General features: G+C 38.0%; 1 protein-coding gene across 4 annotated transcripts in view; it reads right to left on the minus strand.

Annotated features, from left to right (window-relative positions):
- The window catches only part of LOC127413507 (stromal membrane-associated protein 1-like), a 153,757-nt gene that overhangs the window by 69,832 nt on the left and 61,242 nt on the right, over positions 1 to 22,683 (minus strand). The window contains exons 4-6 of one of the 4 annotated variants that reach the window (XM_051650701.1): positions 19,392 to 19,467; positions 10,280 to 10,351; positions 6,908 to 6,985 (exon numbers count right to left, since the gene is read on the minus strand). In XM_051650701.1, coding sequence (XP_051506661.1) covers positions 6,908 to 6,985; positions 10,280 to 10,351; positions 19,392 to 19,467 — 226 coding nt within the window. Of the gene's footprint in view, positions 1 to 6,907; positions 6,989 to 10,279; positions 10,352 to 19,391; positions 19,468 to 22,683 lie in introns of all 4 variants that reach the window. The other 3 variants (XM_051650700.1, XM_051650703.1, XM_051650702.1) reach the window with 3 other exon arrangements.

Consider the following 22,683-nt stretch of genomic DNA (forward strand, 5'->3'; position numbering starts at 1 on the left):
CAGTTTACGAGCAGCAGCAAGCCGCCTTCCCCTGGACATCTGATGAGTTACACCATGAAGCGCACATATATGCAGTTGTCATTCACTCTGCTGTGCATAATGGCACCAAAATAACAAAAAAACAAAAAGTATGATGAGTTGCATTGTGTTCTCCATGCGTGTTTGTGATGACGTAAGATGAACGCAAATGGACCGGGGTTCGATAGAATCAAGTGAGTGTGAAACCAGACCAAAGCTGCGGGGGGCACCAGGAACAATCGCACTCGGAATCGTACCGCAGCAAACGTGCCCAGTGTGAAAGCCCCCTTAGTGTGGTTTGTTCCCTGTACAGCTCCGCTTTGCCTATACAGCTGGAGTTTCGCTTACTGCCCCCTGCTAAAAACAGGTGGTACTTTCATCTTAAATTGCTTCGATGGTAGGAATATTCTATATTAAGGTAGGGTAATATTTACATTTACATTTATGCATTTGGCAGACGCTTTTATCCAAAGCGGCTTACAGTGCCCTTATTACAGGTACAATCCCCCTGGAGCAACCTGGAGTTAAGTGCCTTGCTCAAGGACACAATGGTGGTGGCTGTGGGGATTGAACCAACAACTTTCTGCTTACCAGTTCAGTGCTTTAGTCCACTACACCACCACCACTACAGCATTAACTTTTTCAACGTGTTATTTTCTATATAATTACATCAACGATGTACAACATCGTGTACAATAGCAATGTGTTAACATCGAAAGCCCAAGTTGTAAATGAAATTACACTTTGCAACTTTAAACAAAAACAAAGCAGTCTTCCAAATTACATTTTTTAATCATGAGCCAGACAGAAAGAAAATAGAACAAAACTGAGGATGTATTGTCATCTTTTGATACATTATTACCTTACCTGATTGTGTGTGGTGTGTTTATCGGTGCATTTGATGCAAGACAAAAGCAGGTTAACAATGAAATGGGCAGTGTGAAGTGCTATAATAACTGGTAAAAATAATAAACGAGAAGGATGGAGAGAGAAAAAGAGAGAGGGAATGTGTGTCTCCTGTGGCCAGGACTTCTCTATCTGTGTGGGCGCGCATATAGAGGAGAATACATGAGCGGTCACGTATGGCCACAGGCAGCAGTCCCAAAGGCACAAAGGTGTTGAACTGCCCTGTCCAGATCTCCCCCGCCATTCATTCATCTTTCACTCTTCTCCCTTCATCTCATCCCTGTCTCTTTGGGAATGGAGCGAGACTGCTCGAGAAAAGGAGGTGCCCGTGCCACGCTAACTCTTTCTCCTTTAATGCTTAGTCGTTTTCCAGGACTTACAGACACGTGAATATTCTTGACTCAGTGGAGCAGAAAACTGGAAGAGATTGCTGCTGGACTTCCAAAGGCCAATGAAATTGTAAATCTTCTACTCCGTGACCCACAGTTGAATCAACACACGCACACACTCACAGTTGAGACAAAGACAAGAGTGTAGGACAACTGAGGATGAAGGATAAGGAGCAATACAGAGAGAGAGTTAGAGAGAGATAGAGAGAGAGAGAGAGAGAGAGAGAGAGAGAGAGAGAGAGAGAGACAGAGACAGAGAGAGAGAGAGAGAGAGAGAGAGAGAGAGAGAGAGAGAGAGAGAGAGAGAGAGAGAGACAGAGAGAGAGAAATACTGATGAGAACAAGGCACAGCAAAGACTGTGACTCTCTACTCTCTCTCAAGGCAACCGATCCTCATCCTTCTGCCTGTCAATCAAATACCGACATTTTGCTCTCTGACAGACAGTTGACAATAATACACATTCCCAAATGTCTCACACACTCTTTACAAACAACTACCATTTACATAAGACTTCCTCTTTGTGCTTATTTTCTGTGTCGTGATCCCAGATGACCCCAAAATGTGCTTGGGGTAGGGGAAAGTGTGTAAATGTGAATGTATGTAATATGGTTATGAAAGGTCTCTGTAGCCTGAAGGGAAGCAAGGAGCCTGGAGTTAGCAGATTGTTACACAAGTACAAATGTAAGATGCCTGTTCAGAGATTTGTCTGTGCTACAGGGTTGGGAATGGGAATGGGTGTAGATTTCTGCTGCTGTGGCTATTTCCCATCGAAAACTGACATCACTCACAACAGTGTGTGTGTGTGAGTTTGCACAACATCTCTGCAGTTAATGCTGCTGTATCAAAAATGTAGTATCTGTTACATCAACAGCATTTACCAAACTACATCCCAGAGATTTAAATGATCTTATTTTCTGCAAGATTCACATGCAGAGAAGTATGCATATGTAAGACTAAAGATTAACTCCAGACATAGATGTCTCTCTACAGTGCCCAGTGCCTTTGATATGACATGAGTGTCTTAACGGTGATCTTTCCGATGGTCAGCCAGGGTTCCAACCCTTTTCAACCAATAAAACTGCATATCAATAAAACTAATTTAATAGAGACTGAACTCACAAAGAGCAATTTCAAGCAAATGAAGGTCTAAGCATGACTACATAAATGTATATTAGTCACTACAGAAATGTGTAGGGGTGGGCAATATAGCAGTTAAATCGATCACACTGAGTAAATTACCTCAGAAATTATTAAATAACACCTTTATCAACCGTGCATTTATATCTCTAATAATATTATATTAAAATTCCCTTATTTGGGCATTAAAAATGTGATTGAATTTGAATGCCCAATAATCGTGACTGTCTCAGATAACCATGATCAGACGGTTTTTTAATAATTGCAGCAGGCCTATTTTTAATGGTTACAGTTGAAGTCAGAAGTTTACATACACTTAGGTTGAAGTCATTAAAACTCATTTTTTAACTACTCCACAGATTTCATATTAGCAAACTATAGCTTAGGACATCTAATTTGTGCATGACACAAGTAATTTTTCCAACAATTATTTACAGACAGATTGTTTCCATTTTAACTGACTATATCACAATTCCAGTGGGTCAGAAGTTTACATACACTAAGTTAACTGTGCCTTTAAGCAGCTTGGAAAATTCCTGAAAATGATGTCAAGCCTTTAGGCAATTAGCTTCTGATAGGCTAATTGGCTAATTGGAGTCAATTGGTGGTGTACCTGTGGATGTATTTTTAGGCCTACCTTCAAACTCAGTGCCTCTTTGCTTGACATCATGGGAAAATCAAAATAAATCAGCCAAGACCTCAGAAATAAAATTGTGGACCTCCACAAATCTGGTTCATCCTTGGGAGCAATTTCCAAATGCCTGAAGGTACCACTATATCTATACAAACAATAGTACACAAGTATAAACACCATGGGAACACGCAGCCATCATACCGCTCAGGAAGGAGACGCATTCTGTCTCCTAGAGATGAACGTAGTCTGGTGCGAAAAGTGCAAATCAATCCCAGAACAACAGCAAAGGACCTTGTGAAGATGCTGGAGGAAACAGGTAAACAAGTATCTATATCCATAGTAAATCGAGTCCTATATCGATATAACCTGAAAGGCTGCTCAGCAAGGAAGAAGCCACTGCTCCAAAACTGCCATAAAAAAGGCAGACTATAGTTTACAAGTGCGCATGGAGACAAAGATCTTACTTTTCGGAGAAATGTCCTCTGGTCTGATGAAACAAAAATGTAACTGTTTAGACATAATGGCCATCGCTGTGTTTGGAGGAAAAAGGGTGAGGCTTGTAAGCCGAAGAACACCATCCCAACCGTGAAGCATGAGGGTGGCAGCATCATGTTGTGGGGGTGCTTTGCTGCAGGAGGGACTGGTGCACATCACAAAATAGATGGCATCATGAGGAAGGACAATTATATGGATATATTGAAGCAACATGTCAAGACATCAGCCAGGAAGTTAAAACACGGTCGCAACTGGGTCTTCCAAATAGACAATGACCCCAAGCATACCTCCAAAGTTGTGGCAAAATGGCTTAAAGACAAAAAAGACAAGGTATTGGAGTGTCAGCGCTTGTGATGGCCATCAATCCGATTTGTGGGCAGAACTGAAAAAGCTTGTGTGAGCGAGGAGGCCTACAAACCTGACTCAGTTACACCAGTTCTGTCTGGAAAAATGGGCCAAAATTCCAGCAACTTATTGTGAGAAGCTTGTGGAAGGCTACCCATAACGTTTGACCCAAGTTAAACAATTTGAAGACAATGCTACCAAATACTAACAAAGTGTATGTAAATTTCTGACCCACTGGGAATGTGATGAAAGAAATAAAAGCTGAAATAAATCATTCTCTCTATTATTCTGACATTTCACATTCTTAAAATAGTGATCCTAACTGACCTAAAACAGGGAATAGTTTCTATGATTAAATGTCAGGTGTTGTAAAAAACTGAGTTTAAATGTATTTGGCTATAGGTAAACTTCTGAATTCAACTGTATATGTAGAGTTTACATTTTTTTTAATTGCAAAGGACATGACATGTCTAACATTACTTTGAACATCGCTTGAAACCAAAAGGGAATTTTTATTACTGTTTCAGATGTTTCTGATCTAAAATGTTTATATTTTAATAAATCACTATTTGACCAAAAATTTCAAGGATACTGTTATAAAATTTTTGCTTAAATTGCCCTCCGTCTATTTTTAAGATTTATGTATTTCAATTTCATAATAAAATTCCATCAAATTGAACTGTGTAATGTTTAAAAATAAATAAATAAAATATATATATATAAATATATATATATATATATATTAATGAAACTTAAAATATTAAGATTATTACTCAATTCAATCTGATGGAATTTTGTTATGAAATGTAAATGTGTAAATAAATATATATACACACACATACACACTACCGGTCAAAAGTTTTGAAACACTTGACCGAAATGTTTCTCATGATCTTAAAAATCTTTTGATCTGAAGGCGTATGCTTAAATGTTTGAAATTAGTTTTGTAGACAAAAATATAATTGTGCCAACATATTAATTTATTTCATTATAAAACAAAAATGTAATAAAAAGAAAAAAAGTTTTTGAAATTGATGACTTGGACCAAATAATAAAGAAAAGCAGCCAATAAGTGCCCAGCATATAGATTCAATACTGTTTAAAAAGCATCCCAGGGTGATACCTCAAGAAGTTGGTTGAGAAAATGTCAAGAGTTCATGTCTGCAAATTCTAGGCAAAGGGTGACTACTTTGAAGATGCTAAAATATAACACAGTTTTGATCTATTTTGGATTTTGTTTAGTCACAACATAATTCCCATAGTTCCATTTATGTTATGCCATAGTTTTGATGACATTACTATTATTCTAAACAATTATAATAAAGAATGAGTGTTTCAAAACTTTTTACCGGTAGTGTATACACACACACTAGCCAAAAGTTTGGAATAATGTACAGATTTTGCTGTTTTGGAAGGAAATTGGTACTTTAATTCACCAATGTGGCTTTCAGGACATTACTGATGTAAACAGCACCATCACTATTTGAAAAAAGTTATTTTTGATCAAATCTAGACAGGCCCCATTTCCAGCAGCCATCACTCCAACACCTTATCTCCTTGATTAATCATGCTAAATTGCTAATCACTTGTCATTATATCAAACACAGTTGAAAGCTATTTGGTTCGTTAAATGAAGCTTAACATTGTCTTTGTGTTTGTTTTTGAGTTGCCACAGTATGCAATAGACTGGCATGTCTTAAGGTCAATATTATGTCAAAAAAAAGAAACAGCTTTCTCTAGAAACCCGTCAGTCAGTTATTGTTTTGAGGAATGAAGGCTATACAATGCTTGAAATTGCCAAAAAACTGAAGGTTTCATACAAAGGTGTACACTACAGTCTTCAAAGACAAAGGACAACTGGCTCTAACAAGGACAGAAAGAGATGTAGAAGTCCAGATGTACAACTAAACAAGAGGATAAGTACATCAGAGTCTCTAGTTTGATAAATAGACGCCTCACATATCCTCAGCTGACAGCTTCATTGAATTCTACCCACTCAACACCAGTTTCATGTACAACAGTAAAGAGAAGACTCAGGGGTACAGGCCTTATGAGAAGAATTGCAAAGAAAAAGCCACTTTTGAAACATAAAAACAAAAAGAAAAGGTTAGAGTGGGCAAAGAGAGTGTTATGGATCTTAACCCCATTGAGCTTTTGTGGGATCAGCTAGACTGTAAGGTGTGTGAGAAGTGCCCGACAAGACAGCCACATCTATGGCAAGTGCTACAGGAAGCGTGGGGTGAAACGTCACCTGAGAATCTGGACAAACTGACAGCTGGAATGCCAAGGATCTGCAAAGCTGTCATTGCTGATTTTTTGATGAGAACACTTTGAAGTAGTTTAAGAAGTTCTGAAATTTTTTTTTCAAATTGTAATGGTAATTTTTCACATTATTAATGTCCTGACTATACATTGTGATCAGTTGAATGCCACTTTGGTGAATAAAAGTACCAATTTCTTTCCATAAGAGCAAAATCTGTACATTATTTCAAACCTTTGGCCACCAGTGTGTGTGTCTATATATATATATATATATCATATAAATTAGCATGACTTCTTCAGATTGTTCATTTTCATAAATTCTCCCTGTCTGAAAACCAAAATGTTTTAATTCCCTGATATTTCCAAGTTTTCCTTGACCATGGGAACCCTGGACATCACACATTGACCTACACTTGTGAGCATTTTCACAAAATTCTGATATTCTCACAAAATGTTCTGATTTTCCCACATATTCCACAAAACTGTAAATCAGAGACAATACGTTTGACATGCTTATATCCTTATCCATATGTCGTCTTTAAACATTTTTGCTGTATTTCCAAATTGAGACCTTTTAGAAGCTCAGGTTGGAGGTGATGCTCTACAATCAGTCACTTCCTTTTCAAACAAGCCTTCAAATTTACAGTGATTCATAGATAAAGCTCTTAATACAAGAGGTAATGGCTTCAGTGCTATTCTGTGGGTAATGAGGTTGATTACCTTCTCAAATGCTGCTGGCTTGTTCCCTTTATCTGTGTCCTTTTCCCTCCTCTTCTCATCCTTTTTCTTATCTTTCTCCTTCTGTGTCAGATTGAGGGAACAGGAAATATTACATGTTAGAACAAACTGCAATCAGGCAGGACAGGTGTACAAACAGACACACAAATACATCACACATGCACAATCAACGACATCACTCAATTACTTCAAATAGAAAGTAAACAAGAAAAGGTATAAAGTTGAGTTAGTTTACTTAAGGGCACAAGGCTTATAGTTTTGCCTTGCCGCCTAGACAGCTTAAAGGTGAAGCGTGTAATTCACACTAGTGTCACCAAACGGAATTACAAAAATATTGTGCCATTGGTCGGATGAACTGATAGTCCAACCCAAAACTCATGTTATTGCTTGAACCAGTGTTGCTCTGTCGGGCTGGTGGGTATGCTTAATGTTTTGATATCAACACAAAGTTTACACTTTTTGGGAAAATCAACCTACAAAGGGCTTCCTTCTAGTGGTCTCCTTATATTGAGCTGGGATATGGGAAAATCGCCCATTTTGTTATTGAAAAAAATCACTTTAGCTAATACCACAACCTAAAACACACTCTTTTTAATCATGCATGATACATACAGTTTGTGAAGGCTTTTACAACAAAATGCACCATATAAAGATCCCATCACTACTGCAATGCCAAACAAATACATCATAAAAGTTCGGCCTTGATATCAAGCCATCTGCCATTTTTTTTTCTCAGGGTAAATCAATTCCTGCAGTAAAAACGCTGAGTGAAAGGCCAGTTGAGGTGTAGGAGTGAGGGACCAAAGGGGGTTTTCTGCAGCTGTGGTGGTGTCTGGCTGGCACTATGATTATGAGCAGATGAAACAAATGGAGCACAGGCCTGGAGGAGAGGTGTGGACCGGCCGTTTGGAGCTCGTTATGGGCACATTGATTCTTTTATTTCCCTACTGCATGCTGACAGAGCTGTGCTATCGATTCCTCTCCACAGCAAAGCACAGAGGCAACAGACTCACACACACTGAAATACAACCACAGCAGTTTTCAAGAATGAATGTGAAGCCTTCAATTTTATAGGCTGCCTCTGCTTTCTTTTTGTTCAGTTTAAATTAGTGTTCTTAAGGACTGTTTTATCATCGGTTGCTAAACCTGTCACAAGTCAGACTGATTGTAGTTTGTTGCAATTACATCCGCTTTACATGCTCCATTTTACAAATAGATTATCTATTGGGAATGATGGCAACAGGAAGTTTACATACAAGCATATGTTGAGCTTTGGACACTGATCCCCAGCATGGGATACTGATGTCTCCACCAGGCTTCTTAGTTACCTTAACCATGCGAAGTTGTGCTGGTTAAAAGCATAGCTTTGTTGTTTCAACAGTCAGGGGTGAGTTTCCCGTACATCGTAGCTCACTGCTTAACCCCCATAATACAATGTATCGTCAGAGAAACTAACAAGATAGTCATGACTGTTTCCCGAAACTAACATTTGAACTATGTTAGTTGAACAATGTCGTTAATGGCGATATGAAGGGGATGGATTAATAACTTGACTGTAATACTTTATGGTAGAGTACAACGGGGCTAAAGGCACCCATTAAGTAAAAGGTGCAGTTTTCTGGTCCTAAAGTGTATGATGATTGAAAAAAAGGTATTTGTTGTGCATCTGTTTCTTATTAAGTCCTGTATCATACAACATACAAATCGTGTGCTAAAGACATGTGACTGAAAATGATGCAGAAACCACAGTTTTCAAAGACTGAATGTCTTTCTGGAAGAATTTTTTAATACTGTCATAAATGCTGAAAAGAAAAGAGACATGGCAGATATCACTCAGAAAATGGAAACAACAAACTATGCTTCTAACCACTGGTGCAGAGCTGTAGTTCCAACCACACAACTGTGTGATGCATTTTGCAAATGTTTGTTGGAACTATGGTTTTGGGAAACACCAAATCTTTTATGTTGGTAAAAGGGATGAGCGAGACTAGTCGACTAAATGGTTCCAATGCTGCTAGATGAAGACAACACTGAAATTACTAGTTGGTCAATATTTTACCCCATTAAGCTGTTCAACATTTTTACACATTTACGTTTGGCTTTATATTATTACAAAGACTGCGATTAAATTACTGTCATGCTAATGGTATACATTTTAACTGTAATTAATAATACAAATTATTTAAAAAGAGGATATCTGGAGCAGATGGATACAAAGATTAATTTCACCTCAGGCTGTGTGTGCTTCTCTTTCTCACTCGCGGCACATGCAGGAAAATGTCTTCTCACAAGACCAGCAAAGTAGCCATGGAAATCACTTTGGTGGTGGTGCATGGGCAATGAAAATAACAAAACTTTGGTTATGGATGTTTTTACAGTTAAGCCTTCTTTAAATCTGCACATGCTTGCAAGTTATTTTCCCACCGAGCTGGCTTTTTCAAGTGCAGGATAATTGCCTCATGCGAGTCAGGTCCAGTTTTTAATGTTCCGTTAAAGACAGCAGTCAGATTAGATCATAGGCTAATGCAAGTCATGAAATACGAGCAACTTTTCTACGCATTTTTTTTCTCTAGTAGATTTGGCTTAATTGTTTATTATTTTCAACAATGTCCTGACGGTTTTAATATGTAAAGTAACTTTTACTTAGTGAATTCCATTTAAAACAGGCTATTAGGGTTGCTCTATTGGTCCTGCACTATTCATTCAATTGTTTTTAATAAATGTCTGTATTTGCAAACGTTGATTTGGTAAATGCGTGTCATCTTCTATATTTAATGTACAATGATCATTATGCAAGGCAAGCACATTGCAGATAAATGACCATTTTCAGCGGAATTTAGTGTCGGATTTGGATGTTGGAGAAGATTAAGTATTCTAAATGTGTTGCATAAACATACAATGTTTTTTGACTGTTTTCTAAGGGTTTCTTACTTTTTAGACTAATCGACTAGTCAACTCCAAAATATTTGTTTCAACTGTAATCTTGGCAAAGGGTGGATACGTTGAAAAGTTTTCATTGTTTTTGGTCATCACATACCGGTAACTCCCATCCTGTGTTAATGCATCTTTTTAATAATGCATCAAATTACTTGACTATTAATTTATTATATTTAAAATATTGTGGACTCTATTAGCCAAAAAGCATACAAGGATGCACTTTCTTTCATGCAATCATATACTGTATTTACAATGTACTATGATTTGGGATGCACCAATTCTAAACTTTCTATTTAGGATAGAAAAGATGAAAAAACTGGGATACAGTCTAAGAGACTGCCGTTACTTAGCACAACACCAAGAGCACCAAACAACACAGATCAGCACAGCACACGGAGAAGCACAACACTACGGTACCTCCAGTTTGCTTTTCTCAGCTGCTTGTGAAGAGGGGGATGATACTGAGGGCAAAGCAGCATCAGAGGTCTTCTGCAGGGTCAAAAGAGGAGACAGAGAAGACAAGAGAGTGTTAGAAGAAAAGTAGAGTTAAAAAGAGCAATTGAAAGAGAATGAGACAAAGAGGGATGTGGAGAAAAAGAACAAGCAGAAGGAGAGACATCAGAATTAATAGGCTGCATTGATCGCACCACACACTGACAAATTATTTCGCCTCAGGGAAACTGGGAAAAGCTAAATTTATACAGATACATTTTCTCTCTCTCTCTCGCTTACACACACACACAAATACATTGCTTCAGGGTTTTTCAACTGGGGGCCACAAGGAGGTCTGAAGATATTTTGAGGAAAATAGATTCCAAAATGAATTTTAGGGCTGTCAAACTTAGCGTTAACTTAAGAGATTAAATATATGTGTAACCATTTTTAAACACTCTTTTAGAGCATCATCCATCCAAGTTATGGAATCCAACACTTGTTTGTTTTTATTCTTAAAATACTGTAAAATCGCATTGTCTTAATGCCATTTTACCAATTATTGTTTGTTTCGCACTGTATAAAGGGATCTTTGCACAAGAAAAAATACAGCCGCCTTCAGAAAGTGATTCATTTGCAAGGGGATGATCTTATTTGGCAAGTCTAAAAACCCCTGCTTTACTTTATTACACAAATACTCAAATCAAGAAAGGGACCCACGTATCTTGGTCTAGCTGCACAATTAGCAGACACATCTATCATCAAAGACAAATTTTGTGGGTATAAATAGCACACACTTTTCCAGATGCCCAAGACTCCATAATGTGAGACCATCTGCAGAATCTGCAGTCAGAGTAAGTCAATCAATCTGCATGGCCAAGACTGCCTAAAATCAATACAGTTAACTCACAAGTGTACCCACTGCAAATAACCGCATCAATCAGATGGTGATGTTTAAAAAGCTTGCTCATATACGTTTACATATACATAGATACAGGGCCCAGCCAAGTTTAATATACGGATTACTTTTTCAGTGCCATTAAGTATTACATCGTCTGGTGTGGAAAGGCATCATTTGTGGTATGACTAAACCAGACAGAAAGTGGTTCACTTACTGATTGCATTAATAGGTTCTGTGTTGATTCTAGGAGCTGGGGTACTTGAAACTACAGGCTAAAAATAGTCCTCTCTGATTATTTTCAAACTTTTTTATTACTGTTAGTTGGTGTAATGTAGAAAAGGAACAAAACAAAAAAAGCACCAATGCTGAATTTCTTGCTTAAAAAAACTGTCAACATGCTCTCATGCTGTAATATCACATATTATGTTAGCTTGCACTGTATGGGTTCTATTTTTGTGGCTGCGCTAGGCGCAGAGCTGTAAGTGCAATGACCGTGCACTACGTCTTATCCAATTTTCATGAGAGCGGCAATTCTAAAAATAATTGGTGACAGGTCTAAGCACAGGTGGCCGTGGATCGGAGTGTTTGAGCAATCTGTGGGTGTATGTGCGTATTGTATGTTAATGAAGTGCTGCAAAGCGTAATTTGCCATTTTCCTAATGGTAATTGTGCTTATCAATTTGAGAACAACGTTTAATCTCAGTGCAAAGTCTAAAATAAAAGTTCCTGCATTCACAGTTTTTGGGATTTCACCAGCAGATGATATCAAAAACCTATCAATCACTTTTAATACTAGCCATGAATTGTGTCAGTAGATTAATATGATTAATAATAATACAAATAATAATAATGTTTATTTTTAAATACACAGTACATTACAAAACAATGAACGATGGGAGAGAATCAAAAGCATATTTCAAGCAGGTTGAGAGCCATCAGTCCCAGAGAGGCCGACAGAGAACATACAACACATACATCGTCATCCAGAACAGCACAGGTGACAAACAGAGCAGGTGATGCATTGCAAAAAGCCCATTTACACTACAAAATTCTAATGAATGGGCTGTCTTCATTTATTTAGACACTGCATGACATGAAATACAAGATAGGATGCAGATGGTGCAATAATCACAAGAAATTGCACTTGACCCAGCCCATTAGCGCTCTGCACGCACATTTTCATCAACCCACTTGTGCCTAGACTTAGCGCATGCTTGCAAGAAAATATCAAAACTTCATGGCCATGCCCACTGACTTTGCGCGTATGATGTATCATACACTTAAGGTAGAATGTTCAGAAAATAGGGCCCTATGTTTATTAACTTTTATAGACGGTGCACTCATGGACACACTTGTGCAGCTGTATACAGATTTCGGACACATGCCAGAAACAAAATAAACCTGCTCCAGATGTTGTTTAGGTCATACCTGACATGCAAAGGCAAACCAAAAAAAAAAAAAGGAAGCAGATATTTCATCACTATAATACGTTTTCAGAACATAGACTACGCTCACATGGTCAACATTTGAGATTGGCAATCATATTTACAAACAGGTGTGACTCCTTTTCATTCAAAAGTGGTATTGAAGACTGTCTGTATGAATGAAAAGTCAAGCTCTTTTTCTATTCTTGCCATAGACAAGAATAACTGTCACCAGTGACTAAAATAAATGATTTACTTGATAATTGATGCGATTCACTAAACACCAGAAAGTCTCAAAAAAAAAAAAAAAAGAAAAAAAAAAAAAAAAAACCCTTCTCAAAATGCACAAATGAGTGCTTAAGGGAGTTAGTTCAGTTATAGAATGAAAATGTTTCTCTCCTTTATAACCAAACTCTGTGATCGTATTTGTATTTAAAGGAATAGTTCACCCAATTTTTAATTGTAAACTTAATTTAATTTTCTCATTATTCACTTTACCCGTATGCCGCTCCAGATGTGTTTGACTGTCTTTCTTCAGCAGAACACAAATAAAGATTTTCAGAAGAAGATAGTGCTCTGTCAGGTCCTTATAATGCAAGTAAATGGGTGCCAGCACTTTGACAGTTCAAGTGTCACATTTAGACAGTATAAAAGTAATCCATGTGACTCCAGTCGATCAATGAATGTCTTCTGAAGCAAATCGATATGTTTGTGTAAAAAAATAAATCAATAATTAAAATGTTATTAACTTTTTTAAAAAGTTAATAACTGGGATGGCATCAAGGTAAGTGAATAATGAGAGAATTTTCATTATTGGTTGAACTATTGCTTTAACATTGTAATACAAGCTTGTTTGATTAGGTTGTCTTCCATAAGCTATGGGGCAAATAGATGGCTCTGCCCCTTAACAGAGTCCCACAAAGGCTCTTTCTCTTGGGGCAAGAGAGACACAGGAAGGGGAGGGCATGGTTGGGTCAGGGCCAGGGTTTTTACTCTATCTCTGTACCATCACCTTAGTGACAACACAATCCCAAATGGAGAGAGAAAGAGAAACAGAGACAAAGAGGAAGAAGGTAAAGTAGAAGATGAGAAAGAGCTGACCTGGTCAGGACAAAGGCGAAAGGCACCGATACAAATGAATAGTGGAAAAAGGCAGTGATGGAACAGGATTGGGTCTCACTGACTAATTATTACAAGTTTTCATATGTCCTCAGAAAAGGTTTTTGCTCAAAAATTCCACTGGATTCACAACAGGTGCGGACTCGCATAAATTTGTTCTTACCTTCGTTCTAATGTTGATGAATGCAGATTATTCTAAATGAGGGAGTGCATCCCCGCAGTTAGTAATTAGCATAATGCACACCTAAACTCCATATTAGGGTATTCTGCACAAGCTCTACTGTAAGTTATTCATTACTCTCTGCAAACATATCTTGCCTAAGATTACATACGCTAGATCTTGAAATAAAATTCAAGTGTGCCATTTCTCAAAACCAGTTTTAAAGGACTTTACTACACATGACTGCCATTTTTATTCAGAACCTATTCCAGATCTAGTTATAAACACAATTTTTGCTGCTCTGAAATAAGTCGTACTGTAGGAACGACTTTCAATTTCTAATAAATATAGTTTACAAACTTAACACATTCCATGTTTCTTAGGCCATCAGGAATCTGTAATTTTTGCATAAGTTGTTTCAGTTGGTTCAACATTTCATCCCAAAAATGTTTAAAAATGGAAGTGTGAACTTATTTATGATTTCTTCATGGAAACATTTGCACACAGGTTTCACACATCAATATAGGCATGGTTAAAGAATGAAACTCAATGATTTAAAGCAGGTGATGGTGATGGCAGAGGGATGTGTTTGAAGAAAGAATAATGGGACTGGAAGACAGATTACTTTGCTTTTGTCCCAGTATGGAAGTAGTGCTGTCAGCAGCATGGCTCCTCAGAGCCCAAGCTGAACAAATAGGTCCTTTATAGCCCAAGTTAGTGCACAACTGTCCGGGCCGGTTCATTGGGTCCCCCTCATAATCAGCTTTTATTGGGTTAGCATCAGCACTATGTTCCACTGCAGCACAGGCTCATATTCATTAGCGGGCTATTAAATAATACCATGCAATACTCCTCTTCCCGCAATCCCTTTAATACCCGCACACCCGTCTGGAGATACAAGACCAGAACAGCGTGTAGGAGGAGATGAAGAGAGGCGGTCAATAAGCAGAGACAGCAATCAATCCAGAGTGTGAATGGACACCCTGAAGCTTCTAGACTGCCAACCTCTCAAAGAGGTAACAGCATCAGTGTGAGGTCCAAAGGTCCCAAGCTTTTCTGTGCTAGGAGTAATAGAAGAAGCTGTTGGCTAAATGCTCCATAATGCAGTGCAAATGGCCAAGCAGGCCAGGTCAATTGGGACTGAATAAAGCTTAGATGACTGCAGTGAGAGGAGAACAGAGAGGTATGAGACCAATCACAGGCTGCGGACGGCTAAAGCTATAATTAGTTACACTTTGATATCTTATTCGCACAGTCACACTAACACAGACAGTTATGCAGCACAGAGACATCGAAAATAAAGTAAAATTTTCCATGGAAGAACAGAGCCTGTGATGTGTTCTTGCTGTCTTCTTTTTTATATTCTGCTCTTCAGATTGAAAACGGCCCGTCGAGATTCTTAATTTTGCACATTATCTGTGGTTCAGAGACACTTTGATCAAAATAATAAAAAATAAATAAAAAAAAACACTGAAAAGGAAAAACATGTTTCGAAAACATCAAAACAAAATAAGAAAACTGACGCTTAATATCCTAGGACATTTATTTTCCGAGGTTCCGCTTCGCTGTTGGCTTCACACACACAATCATTTAAATGGTGTGAATCAGCAGAGAGGGAGCATTGACTCGTGATAAGCTTTTCAATAAGACACATTTTTTTCCCCATCTACTGCCACAGCTGAACACACCAAACTTTCATTACTGCCACGCTGGAAACAAAAAGAAGAAAAGAGAGGGAGGGTTCGTTAAACTCTCTCGAGCTTGTTTTAGTAATTGAAGTAAGGAAACGCTGCAATATTGCATCTCTCACGGTCATGGATGAAAACAGGCACTATTGATTTTTCTCTTCCACATCCAGATGAGAGAGGCTGCCAATCAGATGCCTCCATTTCAGGCTTAGTTCACATCACACTGATAATAGTGGCAGCATACCTATACAGGGCTTTGGACTGAAATGCCATTGGGGCAAGTTGTGCCATGAAATAGTGACCCTGGCCAAAGCTAGTATATTATTTAGCATTATTTCTTCCCAAGTCCAACAACAGCATTCAAGGGTTATTTCAGCCAAAACTGAAAATTTACTCAGCCTCATGTCATTCCAAGCACAATGTTTGTGGCCTTCAACTCAAGCTAACCGTTCTAAACCGTTTAATTTGTGTAGTAGTGCCAGCGCGTGCAGCGCAAAATAGAACGGGACACCAGTTTATTGTCGCCACGACTAACGCACCGCAATGGACACTTCCAGTGTAGTCAGCACCACTGTTTAAAATGGGGTTCTATTATTTTTGAAGCGACGCTTGCGTCCAGTGTACACAGCGTGTTAGAGTTACACAAAACAGACATCCTTAACCTAAACCATTGCCTGAACCTAACCAATAGTGTCCAAAACAAAATGTAAAAAATAAACAAAAAGCACATTTTCTGAAGCAACCACATCATTTCGTGTCACTTCTATGACACTCGTCTCATGTGTCAGCTTGCGGTGCTTGACTGGTTTTGAACCACTGTCTTCAGAGTTCAAAGCCCAACACTCTATGAGGTGAGCTAACTCAGAAGCTAATCACATTGGAATAAGTGTGTAAATGTAGGTGAGTCTGTAATACAAGCATTAAAATTTATAATTTTTCAGATGATGCCAGATGAGAGTAGAAGTGTTTTGATATCATAATATAACAGTGTGTGAGTAATAGTGCGAAAAATAAGTGTTTATAAAGTCATAATCAGCCGTTGTAGTGGTGATGTTGTGGAAGTGAATAAAATGCAGCTGTTGTAGCACCTCTAGTGTTCATTTCACCAGGAAACTGCAGCAAAACTTAAAACACAGCAAGTAAAAGTCAGTTTGCAAAAATTTTGTTTTAGCAGCATTACTTCTATGAGATTATTATTTTTTATTTATTTTTATTTTTTTCAGTGAAGAAGTATGTGTATACACATGCACGATTGTTACACAACCTATATGATTTATTAATGCATGGTATCTAGCAAATTATTGATAAATTTGCATTAAAGAAAACCATAACAGGTGAGTCATTCACTTTACATTATTTGCCTATAATATCTGATATGTAACAAATTAATAAGCCTCTTATTGAATAAAAGCACTAAAACTGAAATAATAAAATCGTTGTTTTCTATTATCACCCCTTCCAACACCACAAGTCAGCAACTTTGATATCATCTATTAAATACGACTTCATTTGGTCATTCGTGTGCTCTGAACTCATAATTATGATATTTCTGACTCCACTTGAAGGTCACATTTTTTCTTAGATGGAACACAATAGTTTAACTTTATACAATGTATATAGAGGATGTAACCGTTTCAGTTACATCCTCTTGCCAAAGCCGGAACTTGTTCTTTGAACCAGGATGCTGATTAGGTAACTTGAGGTAAACTATAGTATAAGCTGTTCTCCACTGTAGGACCCATTCAAGTATGATGACTGTTTTCCAAAAATTTTGAATGAGGTGTGGACCTACGAACACAAACAAGGATCTTGCTCCGTAGCAAGGACATACACAAAGGGGACTTAATCCTGTATTGAAAGAAGTGACTTGTACACATCCTCAGTACACAACATGCAATAAGAGAATGGCTACAATTTACATATAGCTTAGTTTACAGGGTTCAAACACTTTTTAACCAATTAGTTTTTCCCCATGACCTTTCCAGTGGTTTGTGATTACTTTTAAATATCATTTTGGTTTAGACTGATTTGCTAATGAATTGGTCAGACCGATTTGTGAACTAATTAATTGAATAGAACAAACCCAAAAGGATGGTTCACTCACAAATTGGACATCACCATAGCTTGAGAGCAAGTTGTATTCTTGAAAAGCTCTACACTGAGCCTACAAAATATTTTAGAACAGAGCAAAAAAAAAAAAAAAAACCTCATATATTGAATTTTCTCTGACTTTTCTAGGGCTGGAAAACACTATTTTTAAAAACTAAAAATATCCACGACCCCGTTTATAAGATTAATATACTTTATAAAAAAAATAAAAATAAAAAATTTAAAACACACACACACACACACACACACACACACACACACACACACACACACACACACATACACGCACACAAAGCTGTTGTCAATAAATCATTATATGCTCTTGCATTCAACTCAAAGTGACACTCCAGTCCTTCACTTCACTTTGTTCTCTCTCACCGTTTCATTCTATTTTCCTTCTTCACGGTGTCTCTCTTTCATCCAGGCCCCCTCCTCACACAAGGCAAAATGCCTTAAACTGATAACGAGTTGTTTTTAATAATTTATTTGCATATAAAAGGCTCTGACAGAGTGGGTGGATAAGGCCAACCTAGAATCACAGACTTACTTCAGGCAGCACCTCTGCAGCACTATAGTATACAACACAACACGCCACTTTTGCATTCTAACATTGCTTTTTTTTATTATTCGTTAAAATACACAATTCATAATATATATATATTTTGAAATATATATTTTGACATTATTTACTCACTCTCATGCTTTTCCCAACCAATATTATTTTCTTTCTTCCATAAAACAGGAGGCAACACTTTTCCATACAGTGCATAAAAAGTACACAGTGATTTTTAATGTCCCCAAAAAAGCACCACAGACATATCAAACAAGTAGTCAACAGCACTGGTGTGCTATATTTCAAGTATTGTTAAGCCGTGCTATCACTTTGTGTGAGGAACAGGCTCAAATTTAAGTCATTATCTACTGATCATTTTAATTTTTATTTATTTGGAGATTGACATTTAAAACCATTATCCACTTTTGTTGTATGGAAAAGAGAAAGAAAATTGCAATACAAAATAATTAGTTTTGGGTGAACTAACCCTTAACTGCTTTTCTGTGCTTCTGAGTACTTAGTGACTCCTCAGTGGGTGACCTCAGCCTAGGTGGCATTTGATTGGTTGTCTGTGCTTGCAGGTACAGGATTTAATTAGTCTGCTCAGACAGGTCTGTCAGCAAGGCAGAGCTCTGCCTGGGTAGGTATAAGTGAAGGAAGAAATATAATTGGACAGGGCAGTCTTGCAGACTTTGATCGAAAACCCTTTGCACTACAGCCATGCTTCAGTCTCTCCTGATCTAAAGCAATCAGACAAGGCCAAAAGGAGGCTGTTTGTATAAACTGCTTAATCTGCTCAAGCATTATCATGAGGCTACAACCAGCACAGCACAATAAGGCAGGCCAATCACTATTTATTGTGACTTTCTGCAAAAATGTGAGTGGTTTGATTGGCAGCTGGCCCTGTCAGCATCAAACACTTTTTTTCTTTTTTCTGCCATTTTCTGAGCATAAAGGACAGATGCAGCCCACCAAGCTGCGTAATGTAAATTTGAGGCCTCACTAGTCGGCACAACTAGTCGGCACAACTGGCCACCAAATCAGCCCTTCCTACTTTGGTCATTGACCTGGAAAAAACTGCAATGCCACACACACTCAATAATGCTTTAATGTAATAGTGGATGACTGCATTTTGATACTCACAATGGCTCCATTGACAGCACTTTTATCATAGTACTTCTTCCTCTCATACTTGTCTCTGATGAAGAACTCCACAGCTCTGAAACACTGCTCAGGAAAACTGAAAAACTGATGCATTTTAATGAGATACAAGACACAAATCATTGTGAAGCTGAAGCGTGTAATAATTATTGGCTCTTTTTCCCTGATATAAATCATTGGTTGTGCAAATGTTGCCAAGTTGGGCAAACAGCAATGACCACATTTACATACACTTAAGAAAACGGTTTATTCCAAGGTTTTTGCAGAAAGCAACGTTCTACAATGTCAAGTAAACGAGAACGGCATTTTCAGGGCTCAACGCCAAGAATTTTTTCTATTGGCCCGGCCTGGCCGGGCCAGTAAAAATCTGAAGCACTGGCCCAGCCAAAATTTTCACTGGCCCCAACACAAAAATGACAAATAGCTGGTTTTACCATCATGGCTTTAAAAAAAATATGTCCGAAGATAAATATTTTTTACATATCTTATGTTTTTAATACAATGTCCCCCAGGGGCCTTGGTAGCTCAGTGAGTAAAGACGCTGACTACCACCCCTGGAGTCATGAGTTCGAATCCAGGGCGTGCTGAGTGACTCCAGCCAGGTCTCCTAAGTAACCAAGTTGGCCCGGTTGCTAGGGAGGGGAGAGTCACATGGGGTAACCTCCTTGTGGTCGCTATAATGTGGTTCTCGCTCTCGGTGGGGCATGTGGTGAGGTGTGCGTGGATGCCGTGGAGAAAAGCGTGGGCCTCCACAAGCCATGTGATAAGATGCACGGATTGATGGTCTCAGACACGGAGGCAACTGTGGTTCGTCCTCCGCCACCCAGATTGAGGCGAGGACTTAGAGTGCATTGGGAATTGGGCATTCCAAATTGGGGAGAAAAAAATAAAATACACAATGTCCCCCAAAATTGAATCACATTTATAATTTGTAAATTATGATTTATGCCTTATGTAATCCCATATATGCGCTTTACAGATATAAATTCATAAATACATCATATTAACCTCAGCCGTCCTGCCATCTGAGTTCTGTGGAGGAGATGATGGTTTTTCAGTCACCCGTTTATTCATGCTGTCATGCAACTGTTGCCCATGTGTAGTGTTTTCACAAGAAGGATCAAAGATTATTCACTGAATTAAAGATATGATTATTGGCTGAGAGAACAGACTTGCTACTAAATCGGTTGTGATGTGTAATATACAATAGTTTGATATTAGGCCTAATCTGTGAATTAACAATGTGTATGTAACATGAAATCAGACAACCCAAACAAGACCAACATTAACTGATATACAAAGAACAAAAACACCTGTACGGTCCAGAAATTAGACATGTAATAGGTGTTTTATGAGGATGATATGAAGTAGACTGTTTCAAATATTCATCTTCACTCTGCAGCTGAACAGCTTTGATAATAATAGCCTAATAGCCATAGTGATCTTGCTTCTTTTCATATCAAATGGCATTATCATGTAGAATTACTGTTTACATTTTGAAACATTACCTAATTAAATCTATACTTACATTTGCGAGATAAATATACTCGCGCTCGCTCCTCGGTTAGAAGACTTAGTTCACGCAGTGTAATTTTTGTGCTCTCTCGCTTGTTTGCTTGCACTAATGTTATAAATGCAGCACTGGCCCGATCGGGCAAGTGACAGTTATAGCAACTGGCCCGAATCTTTCTCACACTGGCCCCGGGCCATCAGGCGGTCCTTATTGTCGAGCCCTGATTTTCTTTCCGCCGTTTAAGTGATTAAGAGAAAGTGGTTTAACACACCCATGTTTCTCCTGGACGAGGTTAATGTGGCCATGTAAATGCAATAGTGGTGTTCTTACAGGTTTTTGAAGAGTGTGCGTGGAACAGACCAGATAATTAATGTCATAGGATGGAGCCATACATCAAGTCAACACAGTGGAAAGAATCAACATTTCTGGGAGTACAGTGGGAAAAGGGAAAAGCACACATACTCTAAAATATACCCATTTACACACCAATTTAAAATATCAGTATATGCGCTCAAGTATATTGGGTGAACCCACTATAACAGGGCAATTCCTATGCAGGTTGCGATGGAAAGTTAAGGAAACAGCAAAAACGCTGGAATGTCTGGAAATAAAGTGAAGCAACAAAGAATAAAATGGCGAAGACTTCCTTGATCCCATTTGTATTATTTACACAAGTGTCGCAAGGAAATAACATTGCTGGAGGAAGCAGCTTACTGACCGAGCACTAAGTAAATGGGAGAAAAGACAAAGCCGCGAACACAGCACATGTAAACAGGAATGCCGTATTCCAGCCTAAAACAGCTTTCTCGCAATAAACAACTTGGTGTCGATGTAAACAAGCTTAATGTTTTGATGATGCCAGAGAGCCACAGTGTTTACCATTCTCTGCTAAATCAACCTACAAATGGCTTACTTAAAGACTTGTCACTACATTTTAAGATAGGATAGGAAAAAGTAGCTTTAAACATCACAAAATTTTTATCTTTAATCTGAAAGAGGGTCTGTAATAGAAATTAAGAAGCCTATCTGAGCTGCTGATGCCAAGACACCTGTCCTAAAACTAAGCCCTCTCCTCTCATACACAAAAAACAAAAAGTCAATTAGTCTGCTAAACTTTAAAACCTCTGTTTTTAAGTTAATCCAGGGCCCAGTCTGAAGCCTTGTTTTTGGGTGGCAAATCTCACATTGGTGAGAGCTCTTTAATTAGCATCTTGCTCTGCTAGACTGTAACCCCTGCAAAAAAGGGGCAAGTCCGATGTGTGTCTGTTCCTATTCCTCATCATTAAAAAACACAGCACCAATACTATCACACCTGGCCCAGACACACAAAGAGACAAGCATATACAAATTGGAATTGTATGTCAATGCAAAAGAGGGAAAATCTCTTACCATCAAAGTAAGATGGATTTATGTCAATGAATCCCACTGACCAACATTCCCTTTCATTTTTAATCATATACATACTGTAGTATATATACAGTGTATATATAGTAAATATACAGTAAAAATTTATTATAAATTGCATTTAATTATAAAACATGAATGAATAAAGTATAAATTAATCATTATAATTTGTATATATAAGACGTGGTTATTGAGGGTTTATGTATGTGCCGCTATGAACTTGAAATCTCAGTATTGTTCGTTAATCAATAATTAATCAACACCACGTTATTTCCATATAATAATTGGATGGATAGTTCACATGTCGTTGAACAACAGTTGATCACACGTTGATACTTAATTTAGCTCTTTCCCCGC

Source organism: Myxocyprinus asiaticus, chromosome 23 (assembly GCF_019703515.2).
Source record: "Myxocyprinus asiaticus isolate MX2 ecotype Aquarium Trade chromosome 23, UBuf_Myxa_2, whole genome shotgun sequence".
Lineage (NCBI taxonomy): Eukaryota > Metazoa > Chordata > Actinopteri > Cypriniformes > Catostomidae > Myxocyprinus > Myxocyprinus asiaticus.